At 32.4% G+C, this 18,456-nt stretch overlaps 1 protein-coding gene and 1 pseudogene across 1 annotated transcript; both read right to left on the bottom strand.

Annotated features, from left to right (window-relative positions):
- Positions 1-2,431: 2,431 nt before the first annotated feature.
- LOC114760515 (probable aquaporin TIP-type alpha) lies at positions 2,432-4,124 on the bottom strand. The gene is made up of 3 exons (XM_028949773.1): positions 3,681-4,124; positions 3,340-3,590; positions 2,432-2,815 (listed from the first exon to the last, which is right to left on the bottom strand). The coding sequence occupies exons 1-3, from the start codon at positions 3,811-3,813 to the stop codon at positions 2,432-2,434; spliced, it is 768 nt and encodes a 255-aa protein (XP_028805606.1). The 5' UTR covers positions 3,814-4,124.
- A 1,206-nt stretch (positions 4,125-5,330) lies between these two features.
- On the bottom strand, positions 5,331-7,539 carry LOC114760523 (probable leucine-rich repeat receptor-like protein kinase At1g68400; annotated as a pseudogene).
- Between the last annotated feature and the right edge of the window lie 10,917 nt (positions 7,540-18,456).

The following is an 18,456-nucleotide window of genomic DNA, read 5'->3' as shown; positions in this document are numbered from 1 at the left end:
ACTTAGAAATATTATTTATATTTAGGAACAGAGAATGATAATGATTGTTACTCCGGGGACGGAGGGAGCATAAAAATACCAATAGCATATAGGAGACGTAACTACGCAGTGAATGACAATTACTCCCTTCATCCCTTTTTATAAAAAGCACTCTCGAAATGTGAAAAACATATTTTTGGTCAAAAAAATGTAAAAACCAAATGGCAAGTGTGGGTAAGTCCTAAAATTTTAAGCTTGTTTTTCTACTTTTACCTACATTAATATATTTGCCTAATAGATGTCCACTTGTTATTTTTTATGTATTTTCTTTACAAATAATTATACAAGTAAAAATATATGTATATATTTTACACATTTATTATTTTTAATTAGGCGTAGTTTTGATTCTTATTACAAGGCACGGAGACAATATGATCCATGTACACTGATCTGTTGTTACATATACGCTAATTACAAGAATGAAAAAAATCTTGAAAAAAATCTTGAAAAAAATCTTGCGATACCCATAAGCCATAACCCATTCATGAGACTTCCTTCCTAAGCCATAAAGAAAATCACTGGTTGTCACTCCGTGCAGTGAAGAATAATTTACTTCTGGAAAAGCCCTTTTTTTTAAAAAAATTTTTTTTAAAGGAGACTTAGTTTAAATTGAAATTTGATATTTGATTGTGCGCCTTTCTGTAGTATTCTTATACTTGCGCTGCTATTTGGCTGTGGAAAAACTAAACAATGAAAAAAAGAATAGGGAAAATTAGAGAAAAAGACCTAATGGCAACAATATTTATGAGAAATGATCTTTAAAACTGTATTTATTTGGAAGGACCAAACACTAAAATATATATTTAAAATGACCAATTTGCCCTTAACAAATATCTCTCACCACATACTTAATTTTCTTTTCTTAAGGGTGTGTTTGATGTGAGAGATTTGGAAGGGAGGGAAGGGAGAGGGAAAGATTTTAATCATTTGTCCTTATTTGGTAACACACAAATTTTAAGAGGAGAGGGAAAATTTTAAAACAATTTCCCCCCCTCCCCTCCTCAATCTCCCCTTCAAAATTGGAAGGATTTGGAGAAAAATGACAATATTTTGTCATGTTATGACTATATTTTGTCATGTTATAACATTATACTTATATCTTAAATAAAATAAGAGTAAAATTATCCATGTCAAAATATTGTTCCCTCCCCTCCTCTCATGAACCAAACAAGATAATACTAAAACTCCTCCCCTCCCTTTCCTTTTTATAAATCCAAACAAGATAATATTAAAATCCTTCCACTCTCCTCCTCTTTCCTTCTCTCCATTAAAATTCCTCCCCTCCCCTTCCTCTCATTTGAGCCAAACAAACCCTAACAAAAGAATTAAAGTTTATTTAAATTAATTCAAACTAATTGGAATTACAAAGTTACGAAACAACTCTAAATAATAAATAAATAATTTATTTATTCGCCCATCATTTTTAAAAAAAATAAAACTCTTTTTTGAGCTTCCTGAATAATGAGCCGATAAAATCATATAGTTAAATTTAAAATTAAAAAAAGTGATATAATGATAAATAATATATAACTTATCCATAATTAATGAGAATAAAAATTCACGTAGTTTAAACTTTAATTTTCTTACACAAACTATTATAACTACTTTTATTAACTATTTTTATTATGACAAATATTTATTGATGTAATAAATTTCTTATGTTATTTTTTATTTTAAATTTTAATTTTATTAAGTAAGAAGATTCAACTTATTCAAATAAAATAATAGTATGAAATGGATAAACAAAAATATAGAGCCACTTTTGCTTTTTTTAATTTTACTGCCCCGCTCATTTTTTAGAAAGCACTAAGTAAAAATAATAGAAAAATAAATTAACTAGTGTTGGTGATTAATTTAATCAATTAGAATTAGTATCTGACTTTAAAATTTAAATTAGTTTGAATTAATTCAAATAAATTGTAATTATTCTACTAAATGATATTAAAATTTAAGGAGGTGGTGAGAGAATATAAGGGTTTGGTGTGAATAGGGTGGTTTGAGTCTTTTTAAATTTATATTTTAATATCTGGTCCCTCTAAATAATTATGGTTTTTAAGATCCTTTTTAATAAATATTATTTCCACTTGGTCCCTCTTTCTAATTTTCCCAAAAGAATATCATCCAAATCATGTATTTAAGGGCGGAATTCAGCAAGAAACTACATATCATATCTACAAACACAAGGAGCATGCTCACTAGGAAGTTCACATTTTATTTAATATGCATGAAACAGAGGACAACTACTTCACACTCGACACAAACAGCCCAAAAAAAATGCATACACAAGCACACAAAAGAACTCTGAAAAACCAAAACACAAAGGTAACCAAAATAAAATAAAATGTAAATTACATTATTATACGTGCAGTAGTAGAAGGCAGGCTAGCGATTTTCAGTAATCTTCGGGAGCCAGAGGCTGGTGAGGATGAGGCGGCTCGGTGGGGATGACAATGTATTCATAGACGAGAGCTGCAAGCCCAGCTCCGATTAGTGGGCCGACCCAATAGATCCAATGGTACTGCCATCTCCAGCCCACTAAAGAAGGCCCAAAAGCCCGAGCTGGGTTCATGCAGGCCCCATCGAAAGGCCCACCGACGAGGATGTTAGCCCCAACAATGAGCCCAATTGCCAGTGGCGCCAGTGCTCCATTAGTTCCTCTCTTTGGGTCTATGGCGGTGCCGTAAACGGTGTACATCAGGCCGAATGTCATCACTATCTCGAATATCAGCGCGTGCATCGCACCCTCGCCTATTGCCAACGTGAACGACGCTGGTCTCTGTAATTACACGTGGCAACACGTGAATATTCTTCAAATTTATTTTCTTTGAATAAAAATTACATGAAAATATAATATTTGTTTAATTGTGTAACTCTTTTGGGTGAGAATTATCATGTAATTTATTCCTCTCTCCCCCCCTCTGTGTGAAAAATGCAAATCTGTTGTTAGAAGAGTATATCAAATATGCATGTCCCTGTAATGTCAAGGTCTGTATAATTTCACCTAATTTAATTTAAAGATCAAGTCGAACCATATAAACCTATAAAAATAACTATAGGGACCTAAAATAAGAGCTGCATCTTAATTTTCCTTTTTAATAAATGAAAATAATTGATGGACTTTTTTTTTTTTGCCCCATAGATTCCTATTCTAAAGGTGAGTTATACTCATTTTTTAAAGAAAAGTATATCTATATAAAAAATTATTGAAATTTCTCTAAATTATCATTCTAGTCGATATAAACTAGAATAATTAACTCTTCAACGTTTTGAAACAAGAAATGGCAAAAACAGAATACGTACCATGTTATTGGTGACAAGCCGGAGCAAGAGAGCGGCGACGATAGCACCGAGGAGCTGAGCCACCCAGTAGTATAAGGCTCGCAGCACCGATATCCTTCCGCCGAGGAGAGCTCCGAACGTCACGGCGGGGTTCACGTGCCCACCCGACACATGCATGCTCGCCGATATCGCCGCAAACAAACCAAACGCATGCGCTATCGCTATCGCCGTCAGCTCCCCCGCCGACGACCCTGAATCCCTATATAACTTGTCTGCATGCCCACAAATCTCATTAATATATATCAGCCATGATCATTATCATCATCATTTCTACACACACTCAATTCTACATATATACTTACCCATAGCCAGGATGGAGCCTTCTCCGATGAACACAAAGATACAGGTAGACAAAAACTCTGCCAAGGTAGCTCTCATGGAGTCTGGATGTGTTGCTTCATCTACCCTTCCGAACGCGTATCTCCGTGTCGCCATTCTTGAAGCTCACCTCAGATTACTACTGTCTCCGTCTCAAAGTGTCTTGAAGGTGTTTGTGAAATTGAAGACTTGAGAGAGGAAGCTGAAAATGAAGGAGCTACCAACAAGTTAAAAGAAACGACGAAGAAAGAGAGAGTTATTTGGGGATAGATCTGCCTTTTGTGCATGGCGGAAAAGTGGTGTGTGGTCGCTTATATGAGGCAAAGTGAGGTTGGTGTATAGTGAGACACCTGTTTGTGGAGCATGCTGAAGAACAGACACGTGTTGCCCACTCACTTCATCAAATTCAATCTCTTCCTTGTTTCTTCATAACATTAATCGTTTTTTTCTTCCCCCATAAAATCTAAACTGCTGTTTATCCTAGCCTTTGAACTCATCTGTATATATTGGGGTTTAAAGATATTATCTGACTCAGGTTTTTGTAGCTATCTTCGTTAATTATAGTGATGTCTTCCAAGTTATTATACTGTTCACAGTACTGTCAAAACCAGCCGGGACCGGCAACATGCATATTATTGCCAAGAATGGTGACGTGAGGTGGGGCTTAGGTCAATGTATTTCGGCCCAGTCCAAGCTTAACATATAGTTTCTTGGTGTGTCCTTGGGTTTTGTTGACTGAAAGATCATGTTAGAGAGCTTGGAGGGTTGGATACATGAATGAATGGACCTGAAGAGGCGAATGGGCTTAGGGCTGGATGAGATGATAGAAAAACTTTAAGAGAGCCAAACTATAAGGATTAAGTTGCAAATTTAGTCAAACTATAAGGATTGAATGATTAATTTTTTTCTAAATCAAATTTGAAATGAGTCAAAAGTATGGAATTAAATTGCACGCATCATATTCAAGTGATTAAATTTTAAGCGAGTTAAAACTGTTAAAAAAAACAGAGAGAGATCATTTTTCCCAATTTATTATTTATTTTAATTAAATTATACTACAATATTTTTTTAATGGCACACAAGCATTCTTCTATTGGAAGCAATCATGTTCAAGCCATCGTTAGATACCAAATGTGAACATTTCTCTTAGTGGCCTATATATATATATATATGCATATATATATATATAAATATTCCACTCTTTTTCATATATTGGTTGCCCGCCTATCAAGGATCTGTATCATTTAAACGCATTTTCTATGTCTTCAATGGATGTGGTGGAAGTCTTTTTATCAGATAGCTTAACCAATTAACTATTCTGAAGTGCCAAAATTAAGATATAGTTATAGCCAGGGGGGAATGTAAAAGGACAATTGAAAAGGAGACTTGGTGATTTCTGATGATGCTAAACCAAGACAATCTATAATCTCAAATCTATGACGAAAGAAGTGATTTGTTCCTATTGAGTACAAACTTCAACACTAGATCTTTTAACCCCTCATACCAATGTTTCTTCTTTGAGGGGGAAGCAATTAAAAAATGTCAGCTTATATGTGAGTCTCTTGATCTATTTATGAACATTCCCGTTGTACTCATAATGCAAAACTCAAACATCATTAATGACATAATCTGTATCACTCATTCTCTGATTTCATTTGCTCTATTTCTTCTATTCTGGCAAAAACTTCATTCATTTTAGGCCTCTCTCTGGTGTCATATCAGTACACTGTAGAGCTATCTCTGTGAGCTCAAACATAGCACCATGCCCTTCTCTTGCTGCTAATATCTCTGCATCAAGTATATCTGTCGACCAATCATTGTTCACCACTGTTCTAACCCATTCAGAAATATCACTGGTCGCTTCTTCAATCTCACCCAGGCTTTCACCTGGAACTTTCCCAGTTACTACCTCAAGGATGATGATTCCAAAGCAATAGACATCAGCTTTATGTGTGAGCTTCTTCCCTTGGACAAATTCAGGCGACTTACTGATGGCTAGCTTTTCTGCAGATTTTTTAGCAGAAAGCAAAGGTAAGAAGCCAAAGTCTGTGAGCTTGGCATGGTAAAACCCTTGAGCATCTTGATGAATGAGGACATTGGAAGTTCTTAGATTGGCATGAGGGACCTTATGAGAAGGCAGAGAGTGGTGAAGGAAAGCTAGACCTCTCGCTATGTCCTTGATTATAGCCAGCCTTGTGGACCAATCAAGAGTTCTTCCAAGTCCTCTATTTTCTAGCATTAGCAGATTAGGAATATCAGCATCGAATCATTCTTTTTTTGTTTTCATATAAAAGGAGGAAAGGAGGGAATCAAACACTAACCATGAAGCAGCTCAAACAAAGAGGAACTAGGGATAAACTCATAAACCACCAGCTTTTGCTCATCTGAGTAATAGAAAGTGATGATTTCAACCAGATTTTGATGTTTCAACCCTGCTTGCAATTGCATATGCTGGAGGAATAATTCCTTCTTGCCAAATCCATTCATGTGATCAAGTCTCTTCACAGCAACAATAGCACCAGTTTCAAGTGTTGCTTTGTACGTAGTGCCTAAGCTTCCCTTGCCTAGCATCTCCGCTGATGCCCTTAATAAATCATCCAAGTCAAAAATTGGGTATTCCTTGCTGTAAATTTCCAGTGTGCCTGACCTTTCAGGATATTCATTGCTCAATGAATAGGACATCATATTCTTTGCCCATGCCCCAAAACCATACCCTGTTTCAAAAAGTGAAGAACAAGTTACAAGTCATTTATAATCCTGTTCTCAATCCAATATTCTGACATTCTGCTTAAACAAATCTCAATCTCTTTCTTCCTATTATATTGTATGAAGTGGAGGTTTCACTAAAATCCTACAATGTGGTTTCTTATTTATATATTCTAGTTCTCTCAAACAGGGTAATTTTGCATATGAAAATTTTCCCAGGGGTATAAACGAAAATAATCTTTTAGCCATCCCTTTTGTTTCCTTCTAACCCCTTTCATTTTATTTAGATTCCCTGCCTTGTCTTGACTTCTAAATTCCCAAACATACCCAGAAAGTTCATATAAATAGCATGTATCAGAGGTGTCTTACCTGGAGATTCATTTCTGGTTGTTTCTTTTGCTTTAACCCTTTTGTTACAGAATAAGAAGACAATAATAATCAGTAAAAAAACCAGTGCAGGTGCTGCAATGATCAAAGCAATACTCCATACTGGAAGTCTCTTGTTTTCTCTGAAGCTTCTGGGGTTGGAGCTGGTGCACAAGAAGGTTCTGGAGAAGGAGAAGGACACAAAACATCCAATGGCTTCCCACAGAGATCTGAATTATTATCAAAAGAGCTCTTAGGAAATTTCTGCATCTCATAAGTTTGAGGAATTGGTCCTGACAGGTGATTATAAGAGACATTGAAAATATTCAATGATGCTTGATCAAAAGGTGGGATTTGACCATCTAAGTAATTCATTTGCAGCTCCAATTCTTTCAAACCAGGCAATCCAACATACTCCAATGGAATTGACCCATAGAAGCGATTATATGAAAGCAAAACACTTTCCAAGAACACCAAGTTGGTGAGATTTGGCAGAGTCCCAGAAATTGAATTGTTTCTGAGGTTAAGCTGAGTCAAGAATGTTATGTTCTGAGGGAATGCAGGAGGCAAATAGCCAAGAAGCTCAAAACCTTCAAGGACAATCTGAACAACATGCCAATTAAAACAAGTGATACCTTTCCATCTACTTAGGTTGTCTATACACGGTGGTCCTGTCCAATTCCCATGTAAATCATCAGAAGGAGAAGTTAAGGAATTTCTCAGAAGCAACAGAGCAGCTCTTTCCTCGGGATGGAACTGTGGAAGCACCATGTTCAGTGACAGAAGCAACAGAACCATAAGGTGAAGACAGTTCATGATGATGATGAGATTGGATACTATAGTCTGACATGGATGGGGGTTTCAAACCAATCAAATGGTTTATCATTAACCATTTGTTCAACTTTCTGGTTTTTACAGTTTGACGGAAGTATCCGCCCCCCCGGGGGGGGGGGGAGAGAAAAAAGTTGTTCCCAGATCAATGCTTGTATACAATTTGGACACAAGCGGTCTAAACAAGGTTGAGATTCACGTTTACTTTGTTATCTAGGTGGTCCCTTTGTTGTAATATGAAACATGAGCTGCACTACAGTTCGCTATAAATTATTAATATCTACATGTTAACATAAAATACAAAGTTTATAACAAAATGGATTAATTGATTTTAACGATATGGATTTGATGACTATTATATTACAATAATAAAGTAAGAAACAACATGACAGCTTTCCTACAATAATCTGAACAATCCAATCATCTACATTCGTTCATTCATTGTTCATTGATTGGTTTGTTGTTTATGAATAAGAAATACAAGTTGTTATAAAGTAGAATCTTCGTGGTAAGCAAGGAATGTCAAAAGAGATTTTTTGTCATTAAATATATCTTAAGAAATCACAAAGTTGTTGTAATACTCGAAGATTATTACCAAAAAAACAAAGAACAAAGCATATTATAAGTTATTTCAAACAGCGTAGAATCAAATAATTAAGAAAATGGCACCAGTCATTGTCGAAACATCTAAGAACAGAAGATCCAAAATAGTTTCGTGGAAGACTAACAGGAGCATTGCTTAGTTGGACCAGATTCGTGGGCACGCAGAATAATATTTTAATTAATCTGACACGTCCTATAAATAATATGTCCTTACCCGCAAACAAACACAAACCCCGTATGGATCCTTAATCTCTGATCAGCTTGGCTTTTAAAAGTATGATCCTTTTAATTGATGACTTTTAATCAAAATTATGTTTCCCTTAGTGCACAGATTTTTTTTGGGGGGGGGGTCCCCTTTTGCCATATGGTGCAGAGTGTGAAACATGAGATATGATCACAATGATAAATGTGGCTTTAAAGTTAATACTACCTCTAATCCATGATATAAAATGCTAGTTATGGTGGTCAAAGAAAGCCGTTAGTAAGTTTTATCAGAAATCAAGAAATGTTAGTTACATCATTAAATGTGTTTTAAATTGATAAAAGTTACCTATTTTATCTTTCTTAAAGAATGTAATTGGAAAATTCTCTTATCTCTCTCCTGCATTCAAAATTCTCTCCCCTCCTTGAAATACAGGGTGTAAGTGAAAAACTATCATTAATTATTCTATTAATTTCTTATATTTTATATCAAAATTTTCTTCTAGATTATATTATGGAATAGAGAGTATCATACTGCTCCGGCCGGGCAATTTTAGAAGGTATTCTTTATCCTTCTTAAAAGATATTTGAGAGTTGTAAAAAGTATTAATTAAATATTTTTCTTCATATATGGACATATTTAATAATGATGTTGAAAGAGTAGAAATTAATAGAAAAAATTGGAGATAAATCCTATGCTGAAAAAATAATTGGCAAATGATCTGTAAGATGATAGACTTCACAAGGAAAAATAAGTTACATACAAAGAAACTTAAATTGGGTAAATGAAAGATGATTTGCACAAAATAATATTTGAACATAAGAGATTAATTTGCACATGGGAAAGATAAATTACAAACAAAAAAAGGTTCAATTGCACAAAGAAAAGATGAATTCCATAAAAGTTAAGTTGTATAAAATTCTTAATTAGAAACCATTTATCAATTACTTTTTAATGAGGTTTTTACCCCAATTTTCTTGAATTAATATCATATTGAAATTTAGTGTAGTTAAAAAGAATAATATTAGAAATTACTTAAATTTTATCTCAGATTTAATATTTTTAACTATTTTTATTTATACATGTGAATGAGTTAAAAGTGACTTATATTTGGAACTATGCATTTAATATATAATCTAAATTTTTTGGTCGAATTTAATATAATCTAAATTGAAACTTTATTATTTTTCTATGTCGGTTAAAGTGACATTTAGCACTTGTAAATTGTAATATCATATACTAAATAATGTCATAATATAATGCGTGGAAAATTTACTATAATAACTATACTTAACGTTACTGTAGCACATACTTTTGTTAAGGTCATAATCTAGAGAGTATTTTATCTCTTAAACCGGTAGTACTTACATCATATCATTAATTTTTTAAATTTAATGTAAGATAATGTTACACATTTTGTTAATTAATAACAAGTGATTATTTAAGTGATGGTTGACTTTTCACTTATTATTGCTGGATAGAAATAGATAGCACAATACTTATACCAAATTTCTTATGTATATTATATCAAATTTTCGTATCACGTATGAGTATATGACCATATATCCAATTTTTAAAATATTAGCACTTAATTATAAATCCATATGAAACAAAAAAGCGCACTTATTCACATGTGATTAGAAATTTTAATATAATAGATATAAAAAAATTTGATCTAAACTATGTTATATTTGGTAAAAAAAATTACTTTTTGCTATTTACGCCATTATTACAAGCAGGAGAATAACATTAATTAAGTTCGTACTTACTTCAGTTCTTTTTCTCAAAAGAAAAAATATCCTTACTTCGCAATATTTTCATAGTCAAGATTTCTGTGCCAAAAAAATGTTGCTACAAAATAAAAACGAACGTGTTTATTTTTTGTTTTAATCGGAACTCAATGGACAAAGTTGGAAAACTGATTTGATGAGCTGGGATATGTAAACACAGAGCCAGGCGGAATGGGGTTTAAGGCAAAATATTAATATACTCTGTTCTTATTTATAAATCAATTCTAATATATTTCATATAAACCAAAAAAACTTTAAAGTTTATTAATTTTTATTTAAAATTCAACAACTTTTTAACTTTATCCTTATTTAATATTCCTCTAATCTTATTTATAGGGCAGAGAGAGAAGTTTTTTTGTCCTATTTATAAGTCACTTTATTAAATTTTCAGTGAATATACTATTTTGTCTTTTATTTATTATAGTGTAGATAATTATCTCTTTTAAAAGGTGTATATATTAAATATGAGTAAAGTTAAAAATTTATTATATTTTAATGGAGAGTTAATGCAGTTTAAAATTTTTCTTGATCTGTGTAAAATATGCTAGAAGTGCTTTATAAATAGGATTAGATGAGTATATATTATACCTCATGCAAACAAAATCAACACAATAATAAATGAAAAATAAAATTCTATATCCATATAAAAAAAATCTTTCAGTACCCTATAAATAGGACCAAAAATATGTCATCTCTCTACCTTATAAATAGGACTAGAAGAGTACTCCCTCCAATCTTAAATGTGTAAGTTAAATAACTAATTTGTAGAAATTAATAAAACAAGTTAATTATTCATTAAAAAATATATATTGATTTTCTTAAAATAACTCTTTAATCATTTGTATTGAAAACTAGGCCAATGATAAAAAATTCTCTTTCAATATGGACAATAATAAAAATAATTTAGAAAAAAAATTATAAATTTTAAAGATAAAGTAAATTAAAATCTTATATTAGTATAAAAATAAGCCCAAAACTCCTTTTTCTGCAAAGTAATGCAACTTAAATTTTGACATGATCTTCAAGCATCCCATATCGCAAGGAGAACTCAAATATACACTTACCACATAATGAAGCAGGGTGGAGTATTGAGTGAGACAGAAATAAATATATAGAGAGAGAGAGGGGGGGGAGAGAGAGATAGGCACCCCCTTTGAAAGAAACATTGTTCGCCATATGATTTCAACAAATCATTAATTGAGTTACTACAGGTAATATTTCATGCCCAAAAGAAAGGGGCATATGGGAAACAAAACTACATACTTTTTCATGTCCTTATTATAAAATTCAAATAACTAATTTAAAAATAAAAATAATTAGTTAAATTTAATTAAAAACAATAAATAGATTAAAATATATTTTTTTAAATATGCCCTTATAATAAATGAGAAAAGGAATAAATTGTGGGAAAATATGATAAGAGAGAGTATGACAAATGAGAGATAAAAAATACTTAAGGACAAAATTGAAAAATAATAAATGTTAAAACAAACCCAAATTAAAGCTTCAAAATAGACCACACTCTTCTTTAAATTTGAAACTTATATATAAAATAGAGGAAGTAGTAACTTTTGATGAATTCTTCACCAAAGCTTATATAGGGTAAAAACGGAAGACACATAACCATATCTATTCATTCACAATAACCTAGGGATGAGTTAAATACCATAGCCATCAACAAACTAAATTTCTTAACATCCTTTACTACCCCTCATATATAATTCCCACTTAACAGCTGATCATTCAAAGATTGGAATATGAAGCAATATGCGACCTGGTTGAAATAACTTATAAATAATTTTTTAATTGTGATTTACAGAATACGAAGTAAGTATGTGAGAGGAGTTTTATATCAACTTATATAAAATACGCTTATAAGTTATTTCAATCGTGATAGCAAATAGAGTTATGACTAAGTGATAAAGTGGCAGAAACATGGAAAAAGCTTGTTTTGGATAGAATTTTTACTGTTAAAATATTTTTCATCATCCTAAACTATTTTTTCCATTTTTACTCTTTAATTCTTTTCTCTTTTATCATTTTCTTTTGATATTAGAATTATAGGGAAAAAATACTCCTCTAATATTTAATATGAAAGCTATTTATTTAATTGAGGAGATTAAAAAAACTAAATATAAATTTCTTAGTTATAACATATATGACCTAATCTCATTTGAAATATTTTTATGTAACATTAAATTATACCTCAGTTTATAAATTAACTAGTTTGAAAAATGAAAAAAGAATATAAGAAATGAATCAGATTAAGATCTTACATGTAAAATCAAAACTCACCCTTTAACTAGATCCTACGTCTAAAATCAAAAGAGTATTTCCAACAACTTATGCTTTTAATATTGGTTTAAGTTTAAGTTAGTCCCAGTCTTCCATATATTGAAGTAGACATCAATTTTAATACACATCTTTGATCTGTTCTGCACGTAGATATAATTTTTTTTATCATTGATTTTCATGTGAAAATATTATATTTCATTGAAGGTCCAAAAAAAAAGAATATTATATTTCAGGAACAGATTTTATAAATTTTATAATAAACAAGCATATTCAATTATTATATTATTCTCAAAAAACTGTTTTTGCCAACATATTATTTTCAATCATTGAAGTTTATTAGATTGATGTATTCATAAAAAGAGCAGCTCAAATCTATGTGTTTACATTAATTATATAGATTTTATTATAAAATTTATAATATCTGAGTCATGAAATGTAATTCTCGCATGAAAATCAAAGATAAACAATACTCCTCGGGTCCCTAATATAGGGCCTAACTAGAGAGTTAATTGTGATCATATATATAAGACCTATTTCACATGTTTATTAATTTTTTTCAAATTTAATTTTTTTAATTCAAATTAATTATTGATATTTCCTTAAATAATAAGAATTAAGGAAAGAATTAAGAAAGATACTTAGGATGGTTTAGAAAAAACATACTCATCTGATCCTTAATATAGGACCTAATTGTTGAATTAATGTTGGTATTAAATATAAGACCTATTTCTCATATTTATTAATTTTTTTCTAAATTATCCTTATAGATACTCCCTCAACCATAATCAAATAGAAGAGGGAAGGAAGATATTAAGGAAGATAATTATAGAAAAACATGTCATATTTCTTATAATTAACTAACTTAGCTAACTTTCTTAATCTAATCAAATTAGTTAAATAGATCTTGTATTAAGGATCGGAGGAATATCATATTAATTAATTTAACCAACATCTTGATCTACTTAAATTACTTAATTAGATCTTTTATTTAGAACTAAAGGATTATTATATTTCATGACCCCAGGTTTTATAAATTCTTTAATAAACAAGCGTTGTCAATAACCATATAATTATTTGTTTTAACTATTGAAGTTTCATGAAATTGATATCTTTACTCACTGACGGGTCTGATCAAGGCATGCAATCACGTGAGGGTCAATTGATAGCCTTATTGTACATAATCAAGAAAGATGGAGCAGTAAATGAGAGAGAAAATGATATAATAAAAAACGTCATTTTCCTTCTCACTTTGGTACGTAATGGAATCATTTAGACATGGAACCAATGATGGTAACTATTTTCGCAGAAACTTGGGAGAATTATTGTGCAGTTTGTCATAAACAATCTGATCACTCATAATTCTTGCAACAAGTCAGCAGGCAACCTAATTATTTCACACACCAGATGTTGTCATTTCATGTACCTCACTTGTAAAACATTAGTGATTAGGTTACTTAATTATGTAGGACTGCACATGTAATCCTCCCTGCAACAAGACTAGCACCCCATGAATTGGAAGATGATATGCAAGTAGCCTAATCTCCAATACAAGATACAAGCACATTCATGCATGCTGGTTTGGAATTTTGATAGATATTATTCCATCCAGTCTTAAATATAAAATATATTTTGTAATATAAATGAGTCTTACATTTAGGAGGAAGGAGTATTTCTTAGCCAAGGAAAAAGAGACATGGGAAACAAAGTTGCATTATAGCTTGTGGAGATGGTCCCAAGGCTTGAAGTAAAGGGATGAGTTCTTCGCCAAACAATAAGGGAAGATAAAAGATATTCCTCTGGTTCTAAATATAAAATCCTTATACTAGTTTGTATAAGAGTTTTATATTTAGGACCGGAGGAGTATGTAAACATGGGTCAAAACAGGAAACACGTTAACATGTAAATTCATTCCTACTAGTGTCATTAAAAAAAAAAAAAAAACATAGGATAGAGGTGTGAGCTAACTACCGTAATTATTCTTAATTTTTTAACTACCCTTACCCTCAGAATACCCACATGACAACTGAGACCTGCTGACACATTCATAATACTAAAAACAAAATAACAGAAATTATCTATCCATAGCCATTATTCCTGCTCCCCCTATTCATACAATAAATAATACAGGTTGTAACAACAACATTCTAACTCCTTAGTTCCATGAATTACGATTGATTTCCTAGGTTGTGAAATATCATGAATTCTAAAGCATTATATAATGAGCTAGGCATAACTGTTTGTGATTTATTCATTTAAGATTCAGTCATATGAGGATCCCATTCTCTGAACAGCCAACAACCTGTACAATAATTGACAATCAAACATAAATAATCTTTATGAATACTAAACACAGAAAAGGTGCAGCGGATAAATCACAAACCAAGAGGTTGCCATAAGACAGTTCATGAAACATGGAAAAGAAATATTAAAACCGAAAACACAATATAACGATTCATTCATATACTTGCTCCCCTGTTTCCAGCATAGAGGTGCGAGTTAAATATCATCATTATCGTTAACCCTGATTATTTTACTACCTTTACCCCTATAGTTCTCCCATAACAGTTTATCATTCAAAGATTTGCAAGTATAAAACAACGATTAACACCAAACCGGACAAGCAATTTGCGGTAAAGAAGACGACGTGTAATTGCGTGACAGCAATCAGCATCAGCAGCATCAAAGACTCCTGCCTTTTCGCCCAATTCCTTGAGAGGGGTGACTGCTGGCGCATTGAGCTCCGCATATCTGACTCATTCCACAGTACTGGGACCAAACATATCGCCGGGAGGGGAAGTGCCAACATGGCCAAAGCCGGAGAGCTCAGGTCCGGTAAAATAATCTGAGCAGCTCTATATAAGATGCCACAGCAAACGACATCCAGAAGGATAAACCCTACAAGCAGTTTCTGAGAAGCTAAACGAACCTCTGCGAGAATCAGTGACAAATCTTCCTCCATTTCCATGTTCAGAGAGTTCGCTTTGTGCAAGCGGCGCATCATGGAAACCAACCAGAGGTAAATTGCAGATGCCCCAAAGGTCAATGTTAAAACGCTTGGGTGAATCGAAGGGATGTAAGCGATCGGAGCTCCAAGACATGTATAAACCATACTCAAAACTGCCGCTGCATTTTGCAAACCCTGGAAATTCATCGCCTCCGTGAGTTTCTCCCGAATTTCGTTTTCAGAAGAAGCAGGCTTCTCAGATTCTGAAGAGCGCCCATTGTCTCGGGGAAATGGGGGTTCGCTTTGCCCTTTGAAAGTCGCAAAAGGAGCCGATCTTACGAAGCTAGGTTCGAAAATTCTGGGTTTCTGACTGGTGCTGTTTGCTGGAGTTGAAGCAGTTAAAGCTTGGGATAGGGGTCTTGAAATGGTGTTGGATGGCCGTGACAGTGAACAGAAAGAAGATGAACGAGACGATATCAACAATCTGCCAACCCTCCGAGAAAACAGGGTCGCCATTGCCGTGAAGTTGATATAATTCGGTGAAATCAAAAGATGGTAGAGACAATGGAACAGAGACAATAGTCTCCGCCGGCAGCACAAACAAAACCTGCTCCTTTTCTTCTTTTTGTTTTTGAAAGGAAAAATGATATTAAAAAAACTAGAGCAGATTAAAAAATCAGTTAAATTAGTTAATATGATATTTTTTTAAAAAATACTCTAATCATCTTTCTCAATGTCCTCCCTCCTTCTCCTATTTGATTATTGTTAAGGGAATATTAATAAGGTTAATTTTGGAAAAAAAAACATATAAAACTGATATAAGCTCTTTAATTAGGTCTTAAATTAAAAATTAGGGCAGTATAATGTTTATTGAAAAAAAAAAAAACTGGAGAAGAATGCACATTCTAAAATTTAAATATAAAAGACCTTTTCTTCCTTACAACTTGTAGTGTTTTTTTCCCCTTCCATTTGGATAAATATTGTGAAAATTACACACAGATCTCACAAAACACAATTTATTTAGAAAAAGTCCCTTGAAATCCTGAAATGCTTCCTAAGTCCCTATGGACCTCAGAGCAAAATATTGCAATTGTGAAAAGTCTGTTTTGCTCTCATTGATTGAAAAAGAAAAAAACAAAGGGAAAGCCTTCATTTGGTGCGCTGGTGTTGTATGCGTGAGGAAGAAAAGTTTCTAAAAGAAGGAACGAAAGTCTGCGCTGGTGCTCCATTATTCCAGACAAGCTAGTTTTTTCTTCATCTTCTTTGTAGGTCTCATCATTAACAATATTTCTCTTCTTTCATACACAACCATTGAAAGTTTAATGTTAGTTTGAAAAGTTGACTGGCCTGAGTGTGAGGGTATTAAGAATATAATTCAACTCATTTGAACTATTAAGGGAGGCTCATTTTAATCATATGTGGTTTTAATCATCTTAGGTGTGGTTTTGTTATGTGTGGTTAGGGTTATAAAGTGATATTCTATTTTTCGGTGAATGATGCTCTGTTTTTCGGTGATTGATGCTGTGTTTCTAATAAAAATGGGAAATGACAGGTTTTTATTGTTATAATCCCTGTAATGTGATGGTTAAATTTCTTGTTAATGGGTACATCGAAAGTTGTTAATATAACTGTATGACTTATTATTAACAAGTGATTGTGACAGGTTGATATGAAAGATGGCAACTTCAAGTGGAAAGCATTTGTTTTGTTACCTCCATATAAGGAGACAATTTATTAATGGTGTAGGAGGTGAAATGCAATATGTTGGAGGTGGTGTGAGAACAAGAATGATAAAGGAAGGCATATTATATGTAGAATTTAGAACAATGGTAACATCAATTATGAAAAAAGAAAGTAATGAAATGGTTATGAAATTCAGAGTAATCTTTAATGAGTATACATTTGTAGACCTTGTAGATAAAATGTAAATTTGGTGTAGTTATATTGTACATATATATAAAATGGTAAATAACATCTGGTTGTAATATGATATAATAATATCATATCTCTATTTTGCTGTACTTATCAATAGGTTGTCATGGACTTGTTATCAGACGCCATGGAGGTTGTCATTGGCAATCTGAATTAAGTTACTGATATAAAGTGACAATTTATCCTATTTACAGTGTTCAATAACTTCTTAACACATATGATATGATGGAAAGACTGAAAAGAATTAGTTTTGATAAATTGTCAATTAATGCCTGCTGATTACTTGTCGTTCACTACTGTCAAGGTTGTTAATGTTTACTAATTACTTGTCATTCACTACTATCAAACTTGTTCCTTTTTTTTTGTTTCTCTTTTACAGAGAGATTGTTTCTATCAAGTTCTTTTTAGAGTGAAGCCAGCACTATTTGAAGAAAAGGACAAAATTGACAAGGAAGTCACATGACTTGAAGGTTGGATGCTTGTGGTGACTTGTAACTCATAGGAATAACTTACATGGTGATCAAGTGCTATTTTTGCCACGAGAAAACCCCCAAAGCAAGAGGAAGAAATAAACAACCAACATATATTATATTTAGTTTTTTCATTTAACAGTATAATGACAACTGAATGTAAAGTTTAAATTTTGTTTTTTCATTTGACAGCATAATAACAGCTAAAAGTAAAGTTCAGATTTTGTTTTTTTATTTGACTATATAATGACAACTAAATGTTAAGTTATGTTAATGTGATTGACATCGTTTACTGGTTATGAAGTTGTTGTAATGGCATTCATGTGTTTTGATAACCACGAAATTCCTTATTCTAAACCCGAATCATGTCCAGAAATAAAGACTTAATAAAACTAGATAAACAAATACTAACCATGATGACATGATAGATATATATATATCACAGTCCTCTCTGACAAATCCATTTACAACCTCAACGACATCTATTGACAACTTGAGGAGAAGTGTTTAACAACCTTGGCAGTGCTCCTAACAACTCATTCTGTGGGACACCACGGCTTCTTAAAAAATTGTATTAATTATCAGTACATATGATGACCTTAACAATATAATAGGAGGCAT

The sequence above is a fragment of the Neltuma alba genome, unplaced genomic scaffold (genome assembly GCF_004799145.2).
Source record: "Neltuma alba isolate B1F8T4 unplaced genomic scaffold, ASM479914v2 tig00010984_pilon, whole genome shotgun sequence".
Classification (NCBI taxonomy): domain Eukaryota; kingdom Viridiplantae; phylum Streptophyta; class Magnoliopsida; order Fabales; family Fabaceae; genus Neltuma; species Neltuma alba.
Note: the sequence above shows the minus strand (reverse complement) of the source record. Positions and strands in the feature narration are given on the sequence as shown.